This window comes from Abramis brama (genome assembly GCF_963993115.1).
Source record: "Abramis brama genome assembly, chromosome: 20".
Lineage (NCBI taxonomy): Eukaryota > Metazoa > Chordata > Actinopteri > Cypriniformes > Leuciscidae > Abramis > Abramis brama.
The window spans coordinates 34,984,230-35,004,229 of NC_139982.1; the positions used below are offsets into that span (position 1 = coordinate 34,984,230).

The 20,000-nt window shown below is 45.3% G+C and overlaps 1 protein-coding gene across 14 annotated transcripts in view; it reads left to right on the top strand.

Annotated features, from left to right (window-relative positions):
* Positions 1–16,732, top strand: part of nrcamb (neuronal cell adhesion molecule b) — an 82,237-nt gene extending 65,505 nt beyond the window's left edge. For 3 of the 14 annotated variants that reach the window (XM_084095586.1, XM_084095595.1, XM_084095592.1), the window contains 14 exons: positions 303–332; positions 629–730; positions 2,738–2,935; positions 3,074–3,144; positions 3,712–3,937; positions 4,009–4,124; positions 4,534–4,738; positions 5,537–5,659; positions 5,760–5,936; positions 8,659–8,781; positions 9,167–9,325; positions 11,036–11,167; positions 11,423–11,501; positions 14,486–16,732. In XM_084095586.1, coding sequence (XP_083951712.1) covers positions 303–332; positions 629–730; positions 2,738–2,935; positions 3,074–3,144; positions 3,712–3,937; positions 4,009–4,124; positions 4,534–4,738; positions 5,537–5,659; positions 5,760–5,936; positions 8,659–8,781; positions 9,167–9,325; positions 11,036–11,167; positions 11,423–11,501; positions 14,486–14,678 — 1,934 coding nt within the window. In that variant the 3' untranslated portion in view covers positions 14,679–16,732. Of the gene's footprint in view, positions 1–302; positions 333–628; positions 731–2,737; positions 2,936–3,073; positions 3,145–3,711; positions 3,938–4,008; positions 4,125–4,533; positions 4,739–5,536; positions 5,660–5,759; positions 5,937–8,658; positions 8,782–9,166; positions 9,326–11,035; positions 11,168–11,422; positions 11,850–14,485 lie in introns of those variants that run through there. The other 11 variants (XM_084095594.1, XM_084095593.1, XM_084095596.1 and 8 more) reach the window with 6 other exon arrangements.
* Positions 16,733–20,000: the final 3,268 nt, after the last annotated feature.

Genomic DNA, 20,000 nt, shown 5'->3' on the forward strand with positions numbered 1-20,000 from the left:
CAATAATATTGATGAATATTAAATGTCCTCAACTAAGCAAGCCAGCTTAGACAGTTCTCCTCTGGCCGACGAGCCAACAGTGTGTGATTATGATTCAGGCATCACAGGTCAGAGGTCAGATTGGATCAGAACATTCAGAATGTTATTATCTATAATCCCGCCCCTCTCCGGACTGATCCGGGTGACGCTCTCCTGCAGAAACCAGGGATTGTAGTGACAGAGAACCGGCTAATGTGAGTCTTGTTCGTGTGTGACTGTAAACTAACACACTTCTTCCTCACTCCCTGACCCCGCCCACTCAGAGGCTCCGCCCACTCCTGCTTCAGTCTACGGTAAACACACACCGTGCCGCACCGCATCCCATAATGCCTCAGGGCGTGTGTGTGTGGAATGGAGCATGCTGGATCACACATGTATCTGTGATATGGTTTATTTCCAGACGAATCTTGCGTTCGCTCGTTGGTTTCTGACGTGACTCTGGTTCAGGTGTGCATGCGTCGTCATGTGATTCGCATCTGATCATCTGGTCTCATGTAGCATGTGTTCGTCGGATGGTGTGTGTGTGTGTGTGTGTGTGTGTGTGTGTGTTATAATGAACTGATGGATCTGTGTGTGTTTGACTCCTCAGGGCAGCCGGACGCTCCCACTGATCTGGAGCTGACGGATCCGGGAGCGAGAAGTGTCCAACTCACCTGGACACCTGGAGACGAGCACAACAGCGCCACCAAGAGTACGACACACACACACACACACACACACACACACACCTGGAGACGAGCACAACAGCGCCACCAAGAGTACGACACACACACACACACACCTGGAGACGAGCACAACAGCGCCACCAAGAGTACGACACACACACACACACACACACACTTGGAGACGAGCACAACAGCGCCACCAAGAGTACGACACACACACACACACACCTGGAGACGAGCACAACAGCGCCACCAAGAGTACGACACACACACACACACACCTGGAGACGAGCACAACAGCGCCACCAAGAGTACGACACACACACACACACACACACACACACACACACACACACACCTGGAGACGAGCACAACAGCGCCACCAAGAGTACGACACACACACACACACACACACACTTGGAGACGAGCACAACAGCGCCACCAAGAGTACGACACACACACACACACACCTGGAGACGAGCACAACAGCGCCACCAAGAGTACGACACACACACACACACACCTGGAGACGAGCACAACAGCGCCATCAAGAGTACGACACACACACACACACACACACACCTGGAGACGAGCACAACAGCGCCACCAAGAGTACGACACACACACACACACACACACACCTGGAGACGAGCACAACAGCGCCATCAAGAGTACGACACACACACACACACACACACACACACACCTGGAGACGAGCACAACAGCGCCACCAAGAGTACGACACACACACACACACACACACACACACACCTGGAGACAAGCACAACAGCGCCACCAAGAGTACGACACACACACACACACACCTGGAGACGAGCACAACAGCGCCATCAAGAGTACGACACACACACACACCTGGAGACGAGCACAACAGTGCCATCAAGAGTACGACACACACACACACACACACCTGGAGACAAGCAACGTCTCCAGTGTTCTGTCGGTTCTGTCGGTTCTGTCGGTTCTGTCGGTTCTCTCGGTTCTCTCGGTTCTGTCGGTTCTCTAGGTTCTCTCGGTTCTGTCGGTTCTCTCGGTTCTGTCGGTTCTGTCGGTTCTCTCGGTTCTGTCGGTTCTCTCGGTTCTGTCGGTTCTCTCGGTTCTCTCGGTTCTGTCGGTTCTGTCGGTTCTGTCGGTCTCTCGGTTCTGTCGGTTCTCTCGGTTCTGTCGGTTCTGTCGGTTCTGTCGGTTCTGTCGGTCTCTCGGTTCTGTCGGTTCTCTCGGTTCTCTCGGTTCTCTCGGTTCTGTCGGTTCTGTCGGTTCTCTCGGTTCTCTCGGTTCTCTCGGTTCTGTCGGTTCTCTCGGTTCTGTCGGTTCTGTCGGTTCTCTCGGTTCTGTCGGTTCTCTCGGTTCTGTCGGTTCTCTCGGTTCTGTCGTGAACAGTTGAGGAAGAAACCGGATGTTTGTCAGTGTATTCGCTCTTAAAGTGACAGTAGCCTAATATTCCTGCTGTCGTCTGTCATTAATGTTAGTAAAACAACTAAATACAGCGTTAACAAAGATGAAACTATATTTAAATTCTACAGTGAACAAATAGTGTTATTTTACATCAGGCTTAATTATTAATTTCTGGGCCTGAACACTGTTGGACTTCAAATGCTTCTAAACCCCATATATATATATTATGTATTATTATTTTTTTATATTATTTTTATAAAATTATCCGATGCGTGGCTCAAAAATCGTAACTGATCCGAACCGTAAATTTTGTGTTCCGTTCCACCACTAACTCACACACACTCACACACACTCACACACAAACTCATACACAATCACACAATAACTCACACAATAACTCACACACACTCACACACACTCACACACACTCACACACAAACTCACACACAAACTCACACACACTCACACACACTCACACACACTCACACACAAACTCACACACAAACTCACACACACTCACACACAAACTCATACACACTCACACACATGTGCACATCAAAGTACCACGCCTAAGTGAAGTGTGTGTGATGAATCTCTCTCTCTCTGTGTGTGTGTGTCAGAGTTCCTGATCCAGTATGAGGACGGGCTTCATCAGAGTGGTGTGTGGCTCAATCTCACGGAGGTTCCCGGGACGAAGACCACAGCTCACCTCAAGCTCTCCCCGTACGTGCACTACAGCTTCAGAGTGCTGGCGCTCAACGGCGTGGGTTACAGCCGACCCAGCGCGCCCTCGCGCCAGTACAGGACCAACCCCGCAGGTACACACACACATACACACACACACACACACACACTCACACACACACACACACACACACTCACACACACACACACACACACACACACACATGCATGTGTTCACATGATTCAGCGCCTCTAACTCTGTCTCTCTGCAGCTCCAGACGAGAACCCCAGTGAGGTCAAAGGTCACGGCACGGAACACAATAATCTTGTCATCACGTGGAAGGTGAGACGCTGATCTCTAATAAACACTCAGTGATCATGTTAATACAGTGCGATGTTTCTAGTCACACACACATTATTTATATAAAACTCAGCTGTTATTGTCACTGCTGATGTCCACTGGAGCCGCAAATTCAAACCACAGGGTTAAAAAAACAAAAAATCAAGATTCCTTTTTACTTAATGCTTAGAAATTTTAGAAATAAAGTCTAATTTATTTAAATAATTAGAAACCAATACAATTGAACAACAATTAATTACAAATTTAACAAAAAGTACATTTACATTTTTTTCCCAAATTTCAATGATCAAAAAGCATATTTAATCAATTGAAGTCATAAAACATTAACAATTTAATAATAATAACAATATGCGATTTAATATCGTGCTTGAGTTTGTGCAGTAAAGAGAATACAGATTTATTCATATGAACCTTGCCAAAAGCCATGAGATTGTGTGTACAGCCAGTGAACACACCCTGTGTGTGTGTGTGTGTGTGTGTGTGTGTGTGTGTGTGTGTGTGTGTGTGTGTGTGTGTGTGTGTGTGTGTGTGTGTGTGTGCGCTGCGCAGCCGCTGACGGGGCTCCAGGCGAACGGCCCCGGCCTGCAGTATACGGTGCTGTGGCGTCAGCAGGGCGTGGAGAAGGACTGGTCCTCCGTCAGCGTGGCCAACGTCTCCAGGTTCGTGGTGTCGGGGACGCCCACGTTTGTGCCGTACGAGCTGATGGTGCAGGCGCAGAACGCCTACGGGCCCGGCCCCAAACCCGCCGTTGTGATCGGGCACTCCGGAGAGGACTGTGAGTCTCGCGCCTTTAGCATTACTACTCGACTAGCGTAGCGCTGCTAACTCCCAGAATGCTGTGTGCAGTTCCCTCGGCGGCCCCGGGTCTGGTGCAGGTGGTGGTGGTGAACAGCACGCTGGCGGAGGTGCACTGGGAACACGTTCCTCCGCGGTCCGTGCGCGGGCGCCTGCAGGGCTATAAGGTACGGCTCAGAGTCGTGTGAAATGAAGCATTGCTTGGTGATTGGTTGAGCTAAACTGGTATTATCTAATTGTGTAGTTAAATTTAACAGCTGACAGATATTCAACATAATTCATGTGTGAGACAGTCTAACAGAAGGACGGACGAAACCAGTCAAACATCAACTGAGTTCTGCTCATATTTTATCACCGTTTTCTAAACTATAGTGAATAAACTGTGATAAAGTGAGAGATATATCGTGTCAGAAATATATTGTGATATGATATATTGTTACACCTCTACTGTTTTCAAATAAATGATGCTTATGAAATCAAGATGACTTTTACTCCTGGAAATGTTTGAGGGTGTGATCTTAGACTAGTGCATGCTGGGATATACAAGCGTGTGTAAACTCTGTTGTCGGTGTGCAGGTCCATTACCAGCGCGAGCGGAGTTTACACCGACACAACTCTCACCACGGCGAGCAGCGGAGCGAGAGCTTCGGGCCCAACAGAACCCGCGGGAAGCTCCCGGACCTGCACCCGTTCAGCGTCTACAGTCTGCACGTGAGGGCGTTCAACAGCCGCGGGGAGGGACCCGCTAGCGCCCCGCAACGCTTCGAGACGCCGGAGGGCGGTGAGAGCATCTGAACACTCGCTCAACCCGCTTTATTCACTCATATCATGACTTTACTTCTCATAAATCTGAATTTTTTCACAATTACGACTTTTTATCCCTCAGTTTTGACTTTTTCTTGCAACTGTAAGTTTTTATCTCGCAATTCTGACTTTTTCTACAAATTGTAATTTTTTACCTTGCAATTCTTTTGCAAGACTTTTTTTTTCGCAATCATGACTTTATTTCTCATAAAACTGGCTTTTTTCTAGCAATTCCGACTTTCTTCACAATTGCGACTTCTTATCTCTCAGTTTTGACTTTTCTTGTAATTGTACGTTTTTATCTCGCAATTCTGACTTTTTTCTCGCAATTCCAATTTTTATCTCTCAGTTTTTTTTACTTTTTCTTGCAACTAAGTTTTTATCTGGCAATTCTTGCTTTTTCTCTCAATCATGAGTTTATTTCACGCAATTCGGACTTTTTTCGCTATTGCAATTTTTATCTCGCAATTCTGAATGTTTTCCTGCAGAGCAGCTTTACAGCTGAAATTGAACTCGTTTCATTAATGATGAACTTTAGTGAACTGAACTGAATCACCACTGAACTGATCTGAATAATGACTCTCTGATCTTCTGTAGAGCTGCTTCACCACTGACTCTAAATGTGTCTCATATTTGATGAAGTTTTCCTCATTGATTCTGTTTTCCTGTTTATCACTGTGAAACTGCTCTGAAATGATCTGTACTGTATAAAGCGCTGTAGAAATAAAGCTGACTTGACTTGAAGGCACAGATTTTGTGGTCTGTATGGTTCCAGTTCCCGGCGTGCCGTCGTTCTTCCGCGTGTCGGCTTCGGATCTGGACTCTCTGACGCTGGAGTGGGCTCCACCTCACGAGAGGAACGGCCGTCTGACCGGATACACCCTCAGATATCAGACGGGTGAGAGAACCTCTCCTCACCTAAGATCTAAATCTACAGCAGCTTTTGATTGGCTGAAATAACATGACCCCGCCCCTTTCCGCTCTCGCTCCGCCTCCAGTCAATAGCAGCCATGACGTGGGTCTGCTGGATGAGATGGATCTGCCGTCCAATCAAAGCAGTGTAACGCTGCACAACCTCCATCACAGCACGCGCTACAAGTTCTATTTCAGTGCCAAAACGCAGCAGGGATCCGGTCCTGCGCTCACCGAGGAGGCCGTCACCATCCTCCACAGAGGTACGTCCACTAGACAGGGCGCATTAGCGTCTCGCCATCCTCCACAGAGGTACGTCCACTAGACAGGGCGCATTAGCGTCTCGCCATCCTCCACAGAGGTACGTCCACTAGACAGGGCGCACTAGCGTCTCACCATCCTCCACAGAGGTACGTCCTCTAGACAGGGCGCACTAGCGTCTCACCATCCTCCACAGAGATACGTCCACTAGACAGGGCGCACTAGCATCTCAACATCCTCCACAGAGGTACGTCCACTAGACAGGGCGCACTAGCGCCTCACCATCCTCCACAGAGATACGTCCACTAGACAGGGCGCACTAGCGTCTCACCATCCTCCACAGAGGTACGTCCACTAGACAGGGCGCACTAGCGTCTCGCCATCTTCCACAGAGGTACGTCCACTAGACAGGGCGCACTAGCGTCTCGCCATCCTCCACAGAGGTACGTCCACTAGACAGGGCACACTAGCGTCTCAACATCCTCCACAGAGGTACGTCCACTAGACAGGGCGCATTAGCGTCTCGCCATCCTCCACAGAGGTACGTCCACTAGACAGGGCGCACTAGCGTCTCACCATCCTCCACAGAGGTACGTCCACTAGACAGGGCGCACTAGCGTCTCGCCATCTTCCACAGAGGTACGTCCACTAGACAGGGCACACTAGCGTCTCAACATCTTCCACAGAGGTACGTCCACTAGACAGGGTGCATTAGCGTCTCGCCATCCTCCACAGAGGTACGTCCACTAGACAGGGCGCACTAGCGTCTCGCCATCCTCCACAGAGGTACGTCCACTAGACAGGGCACACTAGTGTCTCAACATCCTCCACAGAGGTACGTCCACTAGACAGGGCGCACTAGCGTCTCACCATCCTCCACAGAGGTACGTCCACTAGACAGGGCACACTAGCGTCTCAACATCCTCCACAGAGGTACGTCCACTAGACAGGGCGCACTAGCGTCTCGCCATCTTCCACAGAGGTACGTCCACTAGACAGGGCACACTAGCGTCTCAACATCCTCCACAGAGGTACGTCCACTAGACAGGGCGCACTAGCGTCTCGCCATCCTCCACAGAGGTACGTCCACTAGACAGGGCGCACTAGCGTCTCGCCATCCTCCACAGAGGTACGTCCACTAGACAGGGCACACTAGCGTCTCAACATCCTCCACAGAGGTACGTCCACTAGACAGGGCGCACTAGCGTCTCAACATCCTCCACAGAGGTACGTCCACTAGACAGGGCACACTAGCGTCTCACCATCCTCCACAGAGGTACGTCCACTAGACAGGGCGCACTAGCGTCTCGCCATCCTCCACAGAGGTACGTCCACTAGACAGGGCACACTAGCGTCTCAACATCCTCCACAGAGGTACGTCCACTAGACAGGGCGCACTAGCGTCTCACCATCCTCCACAGAGGTACGTCCACTAGACAGGGCGCACTAGCGTCTCACCATCCTCCACAGAGGTACGTCCACTAGACAGGGCGCACTAGCGTCTCGCCATCCTCCACAGAGGTACGTCCACTAGACAGGGCGCATTAGCGTCTCGCCATCCTCCACAGAGGTACGTCCACTAGACAGGGCGCATTAGCATCTCGCCATCCTCCACAGAGGTACGTCCACTAGACAGGGCGCACTAGCGTCTCGCCATCCTCCACAGAGGTACGTCCACTAGACAGGGCACACTAGCGTCTCAACATCCTCCACAGAGGTACGTCCACTAGACAGGGCGCACTAGCGTCTCACCATCCTCCACAGAGGTACGTCCACTAGACAGGGCGCACTAGCGTCTCACCATCCTCCACAGAGGTACGTCCACTAGACAGGGCGCACTAGCGTCTCGCCATCCTCCACAGAGGTACGTCCACTAGACAGGGCGCACTAGCGTCTCACCATCCTCCACAGAGGTACGTCCACTAGACAGGGCGCACTAGCGTCTCACCATTCTCCACAGAGGTACGTCCACTAGACAGGGCGCACTAGCGTCTCACTGTCCGTTCTGTGAGTTTTCTGTTTAATTCACTACAGAGAAAGTGTGCTTTAGTTACAGTACAGGTACTTAAGTCTACGTATGCCTCAAAAATACTGAAGTTATTATTATCATTATTAATGGTTTGGCTTCCTAAAACACTAGTGTGAATGTAATGTGGACTGAAACTGTATCACAACGGCAAGAGGTTTGAGTCCACTTTAAAGTCCAGGTTCAAGTCAATAAAAGACATTTTACTCTAATCAGTTTCATCACTGAAAATGGGTTTAAACTCTTAATTGGCTCTCAAAGATTGATGCATGTAACCTGTATATGTACACACTTCTCTAAGGGGGAGGAATGTCAGAATCCTGTGTGTGTTTTCCTTCTGATCTTTTAATCTTTCCTCTTTATAAATGTCCTCCTTCTCTTTCCTCCTGACACGCGCTGATGTGACCTCTGATCTGCTGGAGTCACGTGATGCTGTGTGAGTGTGTGTGTATGTGTGAGAGAGTGTGTGTGTGTGTGTTTTCCAGGAGCTCGGGCACCCCCCCCCCCCCCCCCCCCCAGCACGCGGGTACAGCCGCTGTAGTGACATCATCAGTAGCCCCGCCCCTAACACGCTAACGTCACATGTCATTTCCCGCCCTCACTCTACTCACTCAGTAAACAGCGGCTCTCGCGTCAGTCGTTCAGTTTCTCCTCACGGATCCGCAGCCGGAGCTGACGCTTGTGTCTCTCTCTCTCAGCGCCAGCCATCGCTCCTGCGTTCGGGAACGTCAGCTCATCCGTGAGCGAGGACGGAGCGCTGATCAGTTGGGAATACTGGGGTCCCGAGAAACATCTTTATGTTGAATATATTATAGACAACAGTAAGACTCCTGCATGCGTGTGTCGTGCTTTATGATGATCAAACACATGAACATATAGAGTAGAGCTCATGTAGTCACTAACAGAGTTGTCCGACCGGGATACACTGCAAAACATGATCCTGCTCCTAAACATTCCTACACCAGGAGACATTCCCTGGAGAAGCACAAGGACTGAAGATATTAAGTCTCGTTTAATGAGTTTGACCTTCAGCCATTGCTCTTCTCCAGTAAATGAGTGTTTAGATAGCTAGAGAACGAGACAGAAGCACTGAGGAGGAGCCTCATGTCTTGCAGTGAAGGCTCGTAGCGGTTCAGTTGCTCAGTAGATTAACAGTATAGGAGGTCAGAAGGTGTAGAGATCTGAACGTGTGCTGGAAACCCTCAGGTGACGAAGACTGGCACACAGAGAAGGTCAACGGCTCTCAGTTCCACGTGCTTAAGGGTTTGAAGGAGGGTTTGTCCTACAAGGTGCGGGTGGTGGCCGGAGGTCGGGAGGACGAGCGCTCGCTCCGGCGCTCCGAGGAGCTGTTGGTCACGCTCCCAGGTGAGGCTTCCTCTCAGCCTCAAGGCCTTGTGGGATACGTGCCTGCTGTGATGCATGCTGGGAGATGTGTTGATGAGCGTCTGCATGAGTCTGTCTGTGCTCATGAGTGTTTATCCACTGATCAGCATGACTATACCCGCACAAAATGAGGCTCTTCCTCAGTGTCTCTGTCTTGTTTTTCAGTACAAATATTCTTAAAGGGGACATATCATGAACATCTGAGTTTCTCCGTGTGTCAGTGCTATAATCTATAATCGGTGCTTCTAACAACCCTTATAAAACGGTTAGTTCCAATCCTTGATTCTGATTGGTCAATAGCTGTGCTTTATTCACGATAAAACACGGCTATGACCGCTTCACCCAATGGTTCTATGTATCACTACAACACCCCTAGCAACCACTCTTAGCAACTTAAACACATGTGCGATCTCACTGATATTGTCCATTGAAGCTAGTGGAGTATTGTGAGAGATCGAGAAAGCGAGTGTACCTGCATTCGCAGTAGACATTGCATTTTCCTTCAGGTCAGTCCTATATTCATAATAAAATATTCCGTTTGAATGTCCGCTGCGATATCTTGTCCTTTTAACAGTTAACCGTTCAGGGGTTTTCCCGTGTCATCTGTCAGTTGCGTCTTCCTTCTCCGTGAAAACAAGTTTGAGTCTTTTCAATATAAGTCTTCTCTACCGACTGACTCATTCATAAGACAGTCTTTGCCGCCATCTAATGGTGAAATAATGTGTGTAACTTCTGTTGCTGTTTACGGTCAGGGACTATTTTTTCCAGCGGAAGAAATGCTTTTAGTGATTTTACTTCATGAAAGTTGCATAGATAAATATTTTTCGGCTTTAATATTTGTATTGTGTGGCAACCGTTTTATAAAAGCACTAAGGTACTCGAGGCAAGTGCTGTATCGTGAATAAGTCACGGCTGAAGGGGTTACTCCGCTTCGCGTCGAGCCTAACAACGCCCTTCAGCCGTGACTTATTCACGATACAGCACAGCCTCTCGTAGCTTATTGCTTACAGAAAACGTGAAAAGTGAAACCCAGTAACTTTGTTCTGGTGAGTCTTTCACCTCAGGAACTGTGGACACTTGTGGAGAAGTTAAACATGATGATGAGATGATCAGTGTAACTCCACTACAACTACAGAAATGTCTCCACTAACATTCAGAAGCTCCTCCTGAGTCTCTCCGTAAGGCTGCACTCGCTGCTGGGGATTCTGGGATTCGGGATGAGGGAGATTGGCCTGTTCTGTTATTGCTGGAGTTTCTGAAGCTCGTGTAAAGACTCCGCCCTCTTCTGAACGGAGGCGGAGCTAAAGCTCATTTGCATTTAAAGGGACACATACAAGATAGGGCGTTTTTGCTCACATCCAAAAAGGGGCAAATTTGACAAGCTGTAATAAATGATCTGGGGGAATTTTGAGCTGAAATTTCACAGACACACTCTGGGGACGCCATAGATTTATATCACATCTGGTGAAAAGAGGCATAATGTGTCACCTTTAAATCAAGGTACATGTACTGGAGAAACACAGACTGCAGATATCAAGTGTGCTGTATGTCATCGATGTATGTACTGGAAGACGAGAGTAACACTGAGTGTGTGTTTGAGCGTCCGTCCCTCGTGTGTCCGTGATCCTCCGTGACTCGCTGGCGAACGGATCTGCCGTGTCTCATCTTCCTCCTCTTCCTCCTCTTCCTCAGCGATGGTGAGTCCGCAGGTGGACATCGCCACTCAGGGCTGGTTCATCGGGCTGATGTCGGCCATCGCTCTGCTCATCCTCATCCTGCTCATCGTCTGCTTCATCAAGAGGAACAAGGGCGGGAAATATCCAGGTGAGACTTGTGTTGACATTTACATCTAATCCTTTAGCAGACATTTATGTTACATAACGTTTAATTTGGTTCAAGTAGCGAAAGTGTTTTTTTATGGTCTTAGTATTAAAGGAGTAGTTAATTTCAGAATTAAAATTTCCTGATAATGTACTCTCCCTGTCGTCATCCAAGATGTTTGTATGTGTGTGTGTGTGTGTGTGTGTGTGTGTGTGTGTGTGTGCGACTCTGATCTCTGATCTCTGATGTTTGTCTCAGTTAAAGAGAAGGAGGACGCTCACGGAGACCCGGAGATCCAGCCCATGAAGGAGGACGATATAACGTTTGGAGAGTACAGGTGAGAGAGCGCTGACCTGACCCCTGACCCCTGACCTCTGACCCCTCAGGAGACCACATCTGCGCAGTCAGCACTTCTCCACGACTCTGGGATTCTCCATCTTCATCTTCATCTGATCCGGATTCCGAGGGACTTGATCTGCAGTTTTACAGGACGATCCGCATGGATGAACTTGATTTGAGATCAGCACGTGTTTCCTGTTCCTGTCCCGCAGACGATCCTAGTTTAGCTTACTGAACATTCACAGTCTCCTCCTGCTTTACTCTGCACGCGAGACGCCCCGCGCACTTTACTCCTGTACAGCAATATTCTTTTATATCATTAAACGATTTCCTTGATTTTTTGAGATGATTGCAGTAGCTGTTTATCTTTCCTCATCCCGTCACATGATGTGAGTATGACTGACATGCAAGCTTTTATTCCAGCGCACACACCCCCGTTCGGGAGTCGATTCCCGCATCTGTATCTCCACATGTAGAATATGAGTGTGTAGTAGACGATCATTCAGACTTTACTCTGTGTGTCGAGCTTCAGTCCTGTAGTGTGCGCTAGATGCACACACACTCCTCACGGATCTCAGTGTGTGATGTTGACGTCACACACACTGAATCCAGGCGGAAGGTAAGCGGGAATCTGCATGCGGATCCACTGGGAGAAACACAGTCATTCCAGGATCACACTTCTCTTGAACAGACTCAATCAGCAGAGCCCAGAGTAACTGATCACATCTGGATCACCCGCACATCACACACATTAAGTGCTTGTGATTCGATTACCTCACAGTTGCGGATGCTTATGATCAGATTACTGTTCCTTTTTATTGATTACATATTATTCACACAGTAGATTATTCCCTGAATCTTCTTTGTTCTCTTTTACTGTGCATTTTGCTTTAAATTGACATGCAGGTAAACAAGCAAAATAGGTCTTTTTAGTAAGTGCTTTTTTGTTTTTAAATAATTTTTTCTAATAAAAATTAACAATAAAAAAACACTTACTAAAAAGATATTTTGCGGTTAAACAAAAAAAGATCTTTTTAGTAAGTGTTTTTATTGTTTTTAAATGTAACAGTTTTTTTTATAAAAAATGAAAATATAAAAAAAATAAAAACACTTACTAAAATAAATATTTTTTATTTATTTATTTATTTACCTGCAAAATATATTTTAATGGAAGCTTGTTTCCGCCACAGAATAAAACATTTTAAAAGATGATTACGACTTTTTCTCTTGCAATTCTGACTTTATATCTCGCAATTTTGAGAAATAAAGTCAGAATTGCGAGATATAAAGTCTCAATGACCTTTTATTTTTCTTTCTTTGGCGTAAACAAGCTTCCATACTTTTTTGTTTGCGTTTTTTAAAATAAAAAATATAAATTTTAAAATATAAACACTTACTATAAAGATATTTTGCAGGTAAATAAAAAAAAAAAAATTTTTTACTAAATGTTTTTTTTAAGTAAAAAAATATTTTAAATATTTTCATTTTTCATTTTTATTTTATGATTATGATTTGTATAATTTTTATGATTTAAGTATTAGCTTTTCATGAACTCTGATGTATTGTGATGTTTAATGCACTTAAAGTTCATGGTAAAGAGTGGAATGTAATTTCTGTTTTGTTTATGGTTTTATATCAGTGCGGTGCAGAATAATCTGTGATAGACGAGTAAAAGTAGTCGGATTACATTACCTGAAATGATCAATCTACTAGATTACATTAGTAATGGTCATCAGTGACTGACTGCAGTCTATAAGTACAGTAATCAAGCGTGCACTGGCAGAATATTATATACAGTAGATTCAGGGGAAGTGTGTCCACATGTCCATCAGTCGTCATGTGTGTGTGTGTGTGTGTAATGAAGCGCCAGCAGAACGAGTGTGTCTGCATGAACCGGATCAGGTTCTGCTGCTGCTTCAGCGCTTCTGAGATCAGTCTGCTCTTCATCGTCACGCTTGGATGCTTCATCCGTCTGATGCTTGATCATAAATGAGATGATTTAAAGCTTTAACACTTGCTCTGAGATTCACGTCACATGTGTGTGATTTTAAATGTGCATGTGTGTTTCATGCCTCACGAGCTCACTGAAATCATGATGCTCTTCCTCAGTGTGTCTCGTTTTCCAGCACAAACATCTACACGCTCTTAACCTTCCTCCTTCCCTCGCGGTCACAGTGACCCGAAGCCCTAAAGTTAGATTTAATTTTATTTATTTTTTTGTCCAGAAAGCTTATTTCATTTTGATTATATTTTTTAATGCAGTTTATTATTATTTTACCTTTAAATTACTAGATTTGATTAATAAATAATAAATAAATAGTAATTTAAGCACATTCCTCACATTCTTTATGCATGACATTGTGAGTCTTTGCCGACCTCTTGTGGAAAAATAATAAAATAACATGATATTTCATGCCTCTAGCCACTAGATGGCCTTATAGCTCTATATGGAGCAAACGAGCTGTTCCGCTGGGTCCTAAAGCCAGTTCTCTTCGGTGTGCATTCAGAAACACATGCAGACATTATAAAATCATTTTTTGGTAGAGTTTTAGCATTTTTACTTTGAATTTTGAGCATTTTTAGGTTTTTCTGTGTGTACTGAAGCATTCCTCACATTCCATTCATTCCTTAGGGGTCAAATTGACCCGTGAATGAAGGATTTGTTACATTTTTGAATTTCAACAACAAAACTCCTCGAATCCATCAATTTTTTTTATTTTCTTTGTATTTGTGGTTCAAGTGCGACAAAAGTCCTAGAGTCTTGGACGCCTCTGATGGACACTTCATTTTTAAAAGATGAGTTTCGGAAGCGACCCGAGGGCAGGATGAGGGTTAAATCAGGACACATTTACTGGAGCTGAAGCTGAAGTTGCTCCTCGCGTCTCCAGGGAGTGTGTCCTGATGCAGGAGTGTGTGCAGATGTTTGAGGCGCGTGATGTTTGCAGTGTTTGCCTCATGGTTCACCTGTGGTTTCTCTCGCAGTGAGGAGGACCGTAAGCCGCTCAGAGTTAGCCCCACGCCCTCCAGCGGGACGGTCCCGCGCGACGGCAGCGAGGACAGCTTAGTGGAGTACGCCGACTCCGGGGACACGCAGTTCAACGAGGACGGCTCCTTCATCGGCCAGTACAGCGGCAGGTCCGGGCCGCCGTCGCCGGTCATCAACTCGCTGGTGTAGCGCTGACCCCAGACCAGCTGGCGGGTTCACTATGACACACGCTCACACTGCAACACACTACTGGACATCTCAGAGTCAAGGGGAAGCTTTCTGATACTGGTTATGTGCAAACCTGCTGAAATCATATTTAAGCTAATTCTTCTTCTGAGACTAAACTTAAACAGAAAACAGACGATCAAACAGCGAAAAATCCCATAGACTTACACTGTCTTTTACACAATAACTCTTAACAGCTTCATCCACCGAGTATCTATCACTAGCAAAGCCTGCTAGCTTAAGACATGCTACCCTAACCCTAACCCTAACCCATGCTCATTCATAATAGCAACGTGCTTATTCATGTTAGGGTTAACCCCAACCCTAACCCAACACGCTAAAACATGCTAGTAACCTGTTAAATCATGCTCGCAATGTGTTAATTTACATTAGCAATGTGTCAAAACATATTAGCAAACATGCTAATTCATGATAGCAATGTGTTAATTAATGCTAGCAACATGCTAAATCAGGCTAGCAATGTGCTAATTTATGTTAGCAATGTCAAAACATGTTAGCAACATACTCATTCATGCTAGCAAAATGCTAAAACATGTTAGCAAAGTGTTCAAACATGCTAGCAACATGTTAGCAATTGGGAAGACATGCTAACAACATGATAGAGCATGCTAAGAAGCTTATAAAACCTTCAGAACTTCAGACAAGGCTTTGTCAAGCCAACATAACACTTTGTCCCGAAGACTTTTACTTTATAGTTTTAAGCACAAACTCTCTTCGTTTTGATGATATTTCAGGAAGCAAGTCTTAATATCTTCAGTCGTTGTTCTTCTCCAGTAAATGTGTCTTGATGTGAGAATGTTTAGATGTGTGTGCTGGAAAACGAGACAGAAACACTGAGGACAATCTTTGCACAGAATACAGTACAGTTTAATACATGATGAAAATGTAAAGTCTGTCAGAATTCATAACATTTTTACCCAAGATTGAGTTAAGCGCTGAGTATCCCTCACGGATGAGGTCATGTGACGCCACAGTCATGTGATGTCCAGTTCTGTGAACACAGCTGATGCATGATGACAGTATTCTGATATTACACTGGCCTGTCCTCACTGCTCCGCATCATCACATCACATGACCCGACCTGCATGTGACCTGTGCAGTTCCCATAGCAACCCTGTGAGGATGAGGAGGATGATGCTTCATCTTCCTGAATGCATTCACACTCAGATATGAGGATCTCAGCGCTCTTTAATATTAACATGTGCGACTACAATTCATCTCTATAGGGGGAAATTCTCAACAGAATGTCTGGCTTATATTTCATCCCACAATCAATAGACAAAAAAATTAATGATATTTTAGATAAAGAAAATATAGCCGTTTTTTTCTTTCTTTGCATTGCATTCCATTGCACGCAAGGCTATTCATGACGATTAAATACCCAAACTCTCCTTCATAGAATTAGAAGAGATTTCGTACTCATTACTGCCATGGACAAAATATACTTAATTTTCTTGATGCATAAAATATTCTTTATAATTTCAGATTTTGGGGGTTTTTCATGTAATTTACCCTATTTCTATTTTGCCTTGTTCAGTTTTTGTAGGTCAGCTCATCGAAATGAACTGTGTGTATGAAAGATGTGTTTATGCTTTTTTCATAACTTGCATCAAGTTTGAATTTGAAATGTTAAATGTTGTTTTGTAAAGATATTTTGTTACTGTAAATAAAGCGAGAGTTTGTTTGGCTTGAGGACTGAAGTGTGTGTGTGCGTGTGTGTGTGTGTGTGTGTGTGTGCGTGAGAGAGAGAGAGTGTGTGTGTGTGTGTGTCTGCTGTGGTTTAGTTTCTTCAGTGTTTTATTCAGTATTTATCTCATGTTTTATAATGTACCGCAGCTCATGGTTTGTAAAGGGATTTTGTACTTTAATCTCAGAACTGTCAGAGATTTACTAACCCCACGTCTCAGTTACTGGAGCTCCAGTGGATGATATTTCAGCCTCTATAAGTATAATATGCAGAATAATACGGAATGAATAAATGTATTGCAATATACATCTCTTCTGTCTGATTCATTTCTTGTTTCTTATTACATCTGAGTCAGTGTGAATGTGTGTGTGTGTGTGTGTGTGTGTGTGTGTGTGTGTGTGTGTGTGTGTGTGTGTGTGTGTGTGTGTGTGGTGGAATTCAGTATAAATGAAGAGATGTCTCATCGATCACAAGTTCAGTATGGCGTACCTCAAGGCTCAGTACTAGGACCGCTGCTGTTCACTCTGTACATGCTACCCTCACACACACACACACACACACACACACTGTACATGCTACCATTAGGAGATATCATTAGGAAACATGGAATTACTTTTCACTGTTATGCTGACGATACTCAGCTCTATATTTCTATATTTCATATTAGTCCAGTTCTGTCAACACTGCAAAAAAGAAAAAAAGAAAAAACGTCTAACCAGATCAAATATCTGCCAATGGAGTCAGAAAAATACTCTTGTTTTCCCTTTGACTCCATTGGCAGATATTAATTCATGTTTTAAGAACATACTCATTTTAATACCGGAAACAAGACTTATTATCTTCAGTCATTGTTCTTCTCCAGTAAATGTATCTTGATATAAGAATGTTTAGATATTTGTGCTGGAAAACAAGACAGAAATACATAAGAACATGATTTTTCAGTAGTGAGATGCTCTGGGTTATTTTGGGAGCAACAAAATTTTCTAGTGAATTCTGGATCTGAAGCAGAAAGATAGAAAATCACAAACACACGGTGAGTGTCAGTGTGAAGAAGATCAGGGTGTTTATTTTAGTCATTGTCATTTCAGTGTGGAAAGAGAGAAAGAGAGAGCCATCTGTCGAACACTTGCTGTGTGTGTGTGTGTGTGTGTGTGTGTGTGTGTGTGTGTGTGTGTGTGTGTGTGTGTGTGTGTGTGTGTGTGTGTGTGTGTGTGTGTGTGTCACAGTGCTGGCACACACACTATCTCTCTCTCTCTCTCTCTCTCTCTCTCTCTCACACACACACACACACACACATACTGTACACACACACATTTAGCCGTCTGTTAAATAAACACTAGTTACTTTATGCAGTTCTTGGTCATTTTGTGGCGGATTGAAATTTACTGGATTCACTCTTAATAAATAAAGGTTCTTTGAGAAACTAGAAATTATTCTATGGCATCAGTGTATAAATAGGGTTGATTTTAAAAATTAAGATGGTGTTTTAAAATTGTAATGGAAAAGGATCCAAAAAGATCCCATTTCTAGAAATCACACTTTTAAAATGAGGTTTCTCAAATATCCCAGTTTTCCAAGAATCCTGGTTGTTCAAAGACAAACAAGCGGTTGATGTGATGGTGAATTCAACATCAGAAATATCTTGATTTTTATTTATTTTAGCTTCTTTTAAAACTTGTTTGTCTTATTTTATATTATTTTAAGTCATCCCTGGTCAGAGGTTTGATCAGAGTGAGCTCTAGCGCTAGAGATGGTTAATTCTCAGTGTGTGTCGAAGTCCTCCTGGCTTCTGTCTCCCTCTAGTGTCGGCTGAGAGAGTCACAGAGAGCGCTAACCCAACTCCAGCTCATCTTCACAGGTTTGTGCACACTTCATTTTCTCCAGATGAGATTTTGAAGCTGTTTTAATTAGAAACTTTAATCAGAGTTTAGTCAGTCTGCTTCATTAAAGCCACAGTTTCATTCTGTCATCATTTACTCTTCTTCTTCTTCTTCTTCTTCATTGAGAAATGTCCCTGTGTTCAATCAACGGGGTCCAATGTTGTTTGGTTCCCAACATTCTTCAAAATATCTTCAGAAGAATATCTTCATCAAGTTGTCATGGAACATCTTAGAATAGCAAGTCATATCAAACCATATAAGAAGCGTAACGGAGACTCCGCTGACGGGTTAGCGAAGGCCGGCTAACTCTTCCGATCGCACTCCTGGCTAATGTCCAGTCCTGAGCAAACAAGACGGATGATCTTTTCGGATGGACACACAGAGGTACATCCAGGATTGTCCTGTTTTATGTTTCTGTGAGGCGTGGTTCAGACAGAGGACTCCCGACGAAGCCGTAACACCGTTCCCAGAGCTGACACGCGGGGGGAAAGACTATCCTGGGACTCCGCTAACACAGTAATATCACAGTCATGATCTGAAAGCGTGGAGTATACGTGTATGGAGTATATTTGCCCTGTGCGTTATACAGTGTAGATCCCCCTCGGCTAGCGAGGACAGCGCACTTGGAGAACTGCACGACATGATCCACAGGCGGAGAACTCATCTCCTGATGCTGCTCTTCTTATCTTAGGACACTTTAGCCGATGTGATCTCTGGAAAATCCATCAGTCTGATCACTTCCCCACAGGGAAACAGCACTCTGGATAAATGCTATAGCGATATCAGGAATGCTGATTCTGCTGTCTCCCAGCTGCATTCTGGGAAGCGTGACCTTGCTCCTCTACACCAGGAGCTCGAGGCAGACCCAGACGCCGCTCACGTGTTCACGTCTGTAGCCTTTAACCCTGTCTCAGAAAGCTTGTGTGTTCACGTCTGTAGCCTATAGCCAGTTTCTTGAAGCCTTGTGTTCGTTAGATAACACACCTGAGGAGCTGTTGTCCTGTTATTGAGCGGAAAGCCCTTACACACCTGAAGCCCTTACACACCTGAAGCCCTTACACACCTGAAGCCCTTACACACCTGAAGCCCTTACACACCTGAAATGAAGCCCTTACACACCTGAAGCCCTTACACACCTGAAGCCCTTACACACCTGAAATGAAGCCCTTACACACCTGAAATGAAGCCCTTACACACCTGAAATGAAGCCCTTACACACCTGAAATGAAGCCCTTACACACCTGAAGCCCTTACACACCTGAAGCCCTTACACACCTGAAGCCCTTACACACCTGAAGCCCTTACACACCTGAAATGAAGCCCTTACACACCTGAAGCCCTTACACACCTGAAGCCCTTACACACCTGAAATGAAGCCCTTACACACCTGAAGCCCTTACACACCTGAAGCCCTTACACACCTGAAGACCTTACACACCTGAAGCCCTTACACACCTGAAATGAAGCCCTTACACACCTGAAATGAAGCCCTTACACACCTGAAATGAAGCCCTTACACACCTGAAGCCCTTACACACCTGAAGCCCTTACACACCTGAAATGAAGCCCTTACACACCTGAAATGAAGCCCTTACACACCTGAAATGAAGCCCTTACACACCTGAAGCCCTTACACACCTGAAATGAAGCCCTTACACACCTGGAGCCCTTACACACCTGAAATGAAGCCCTTACACA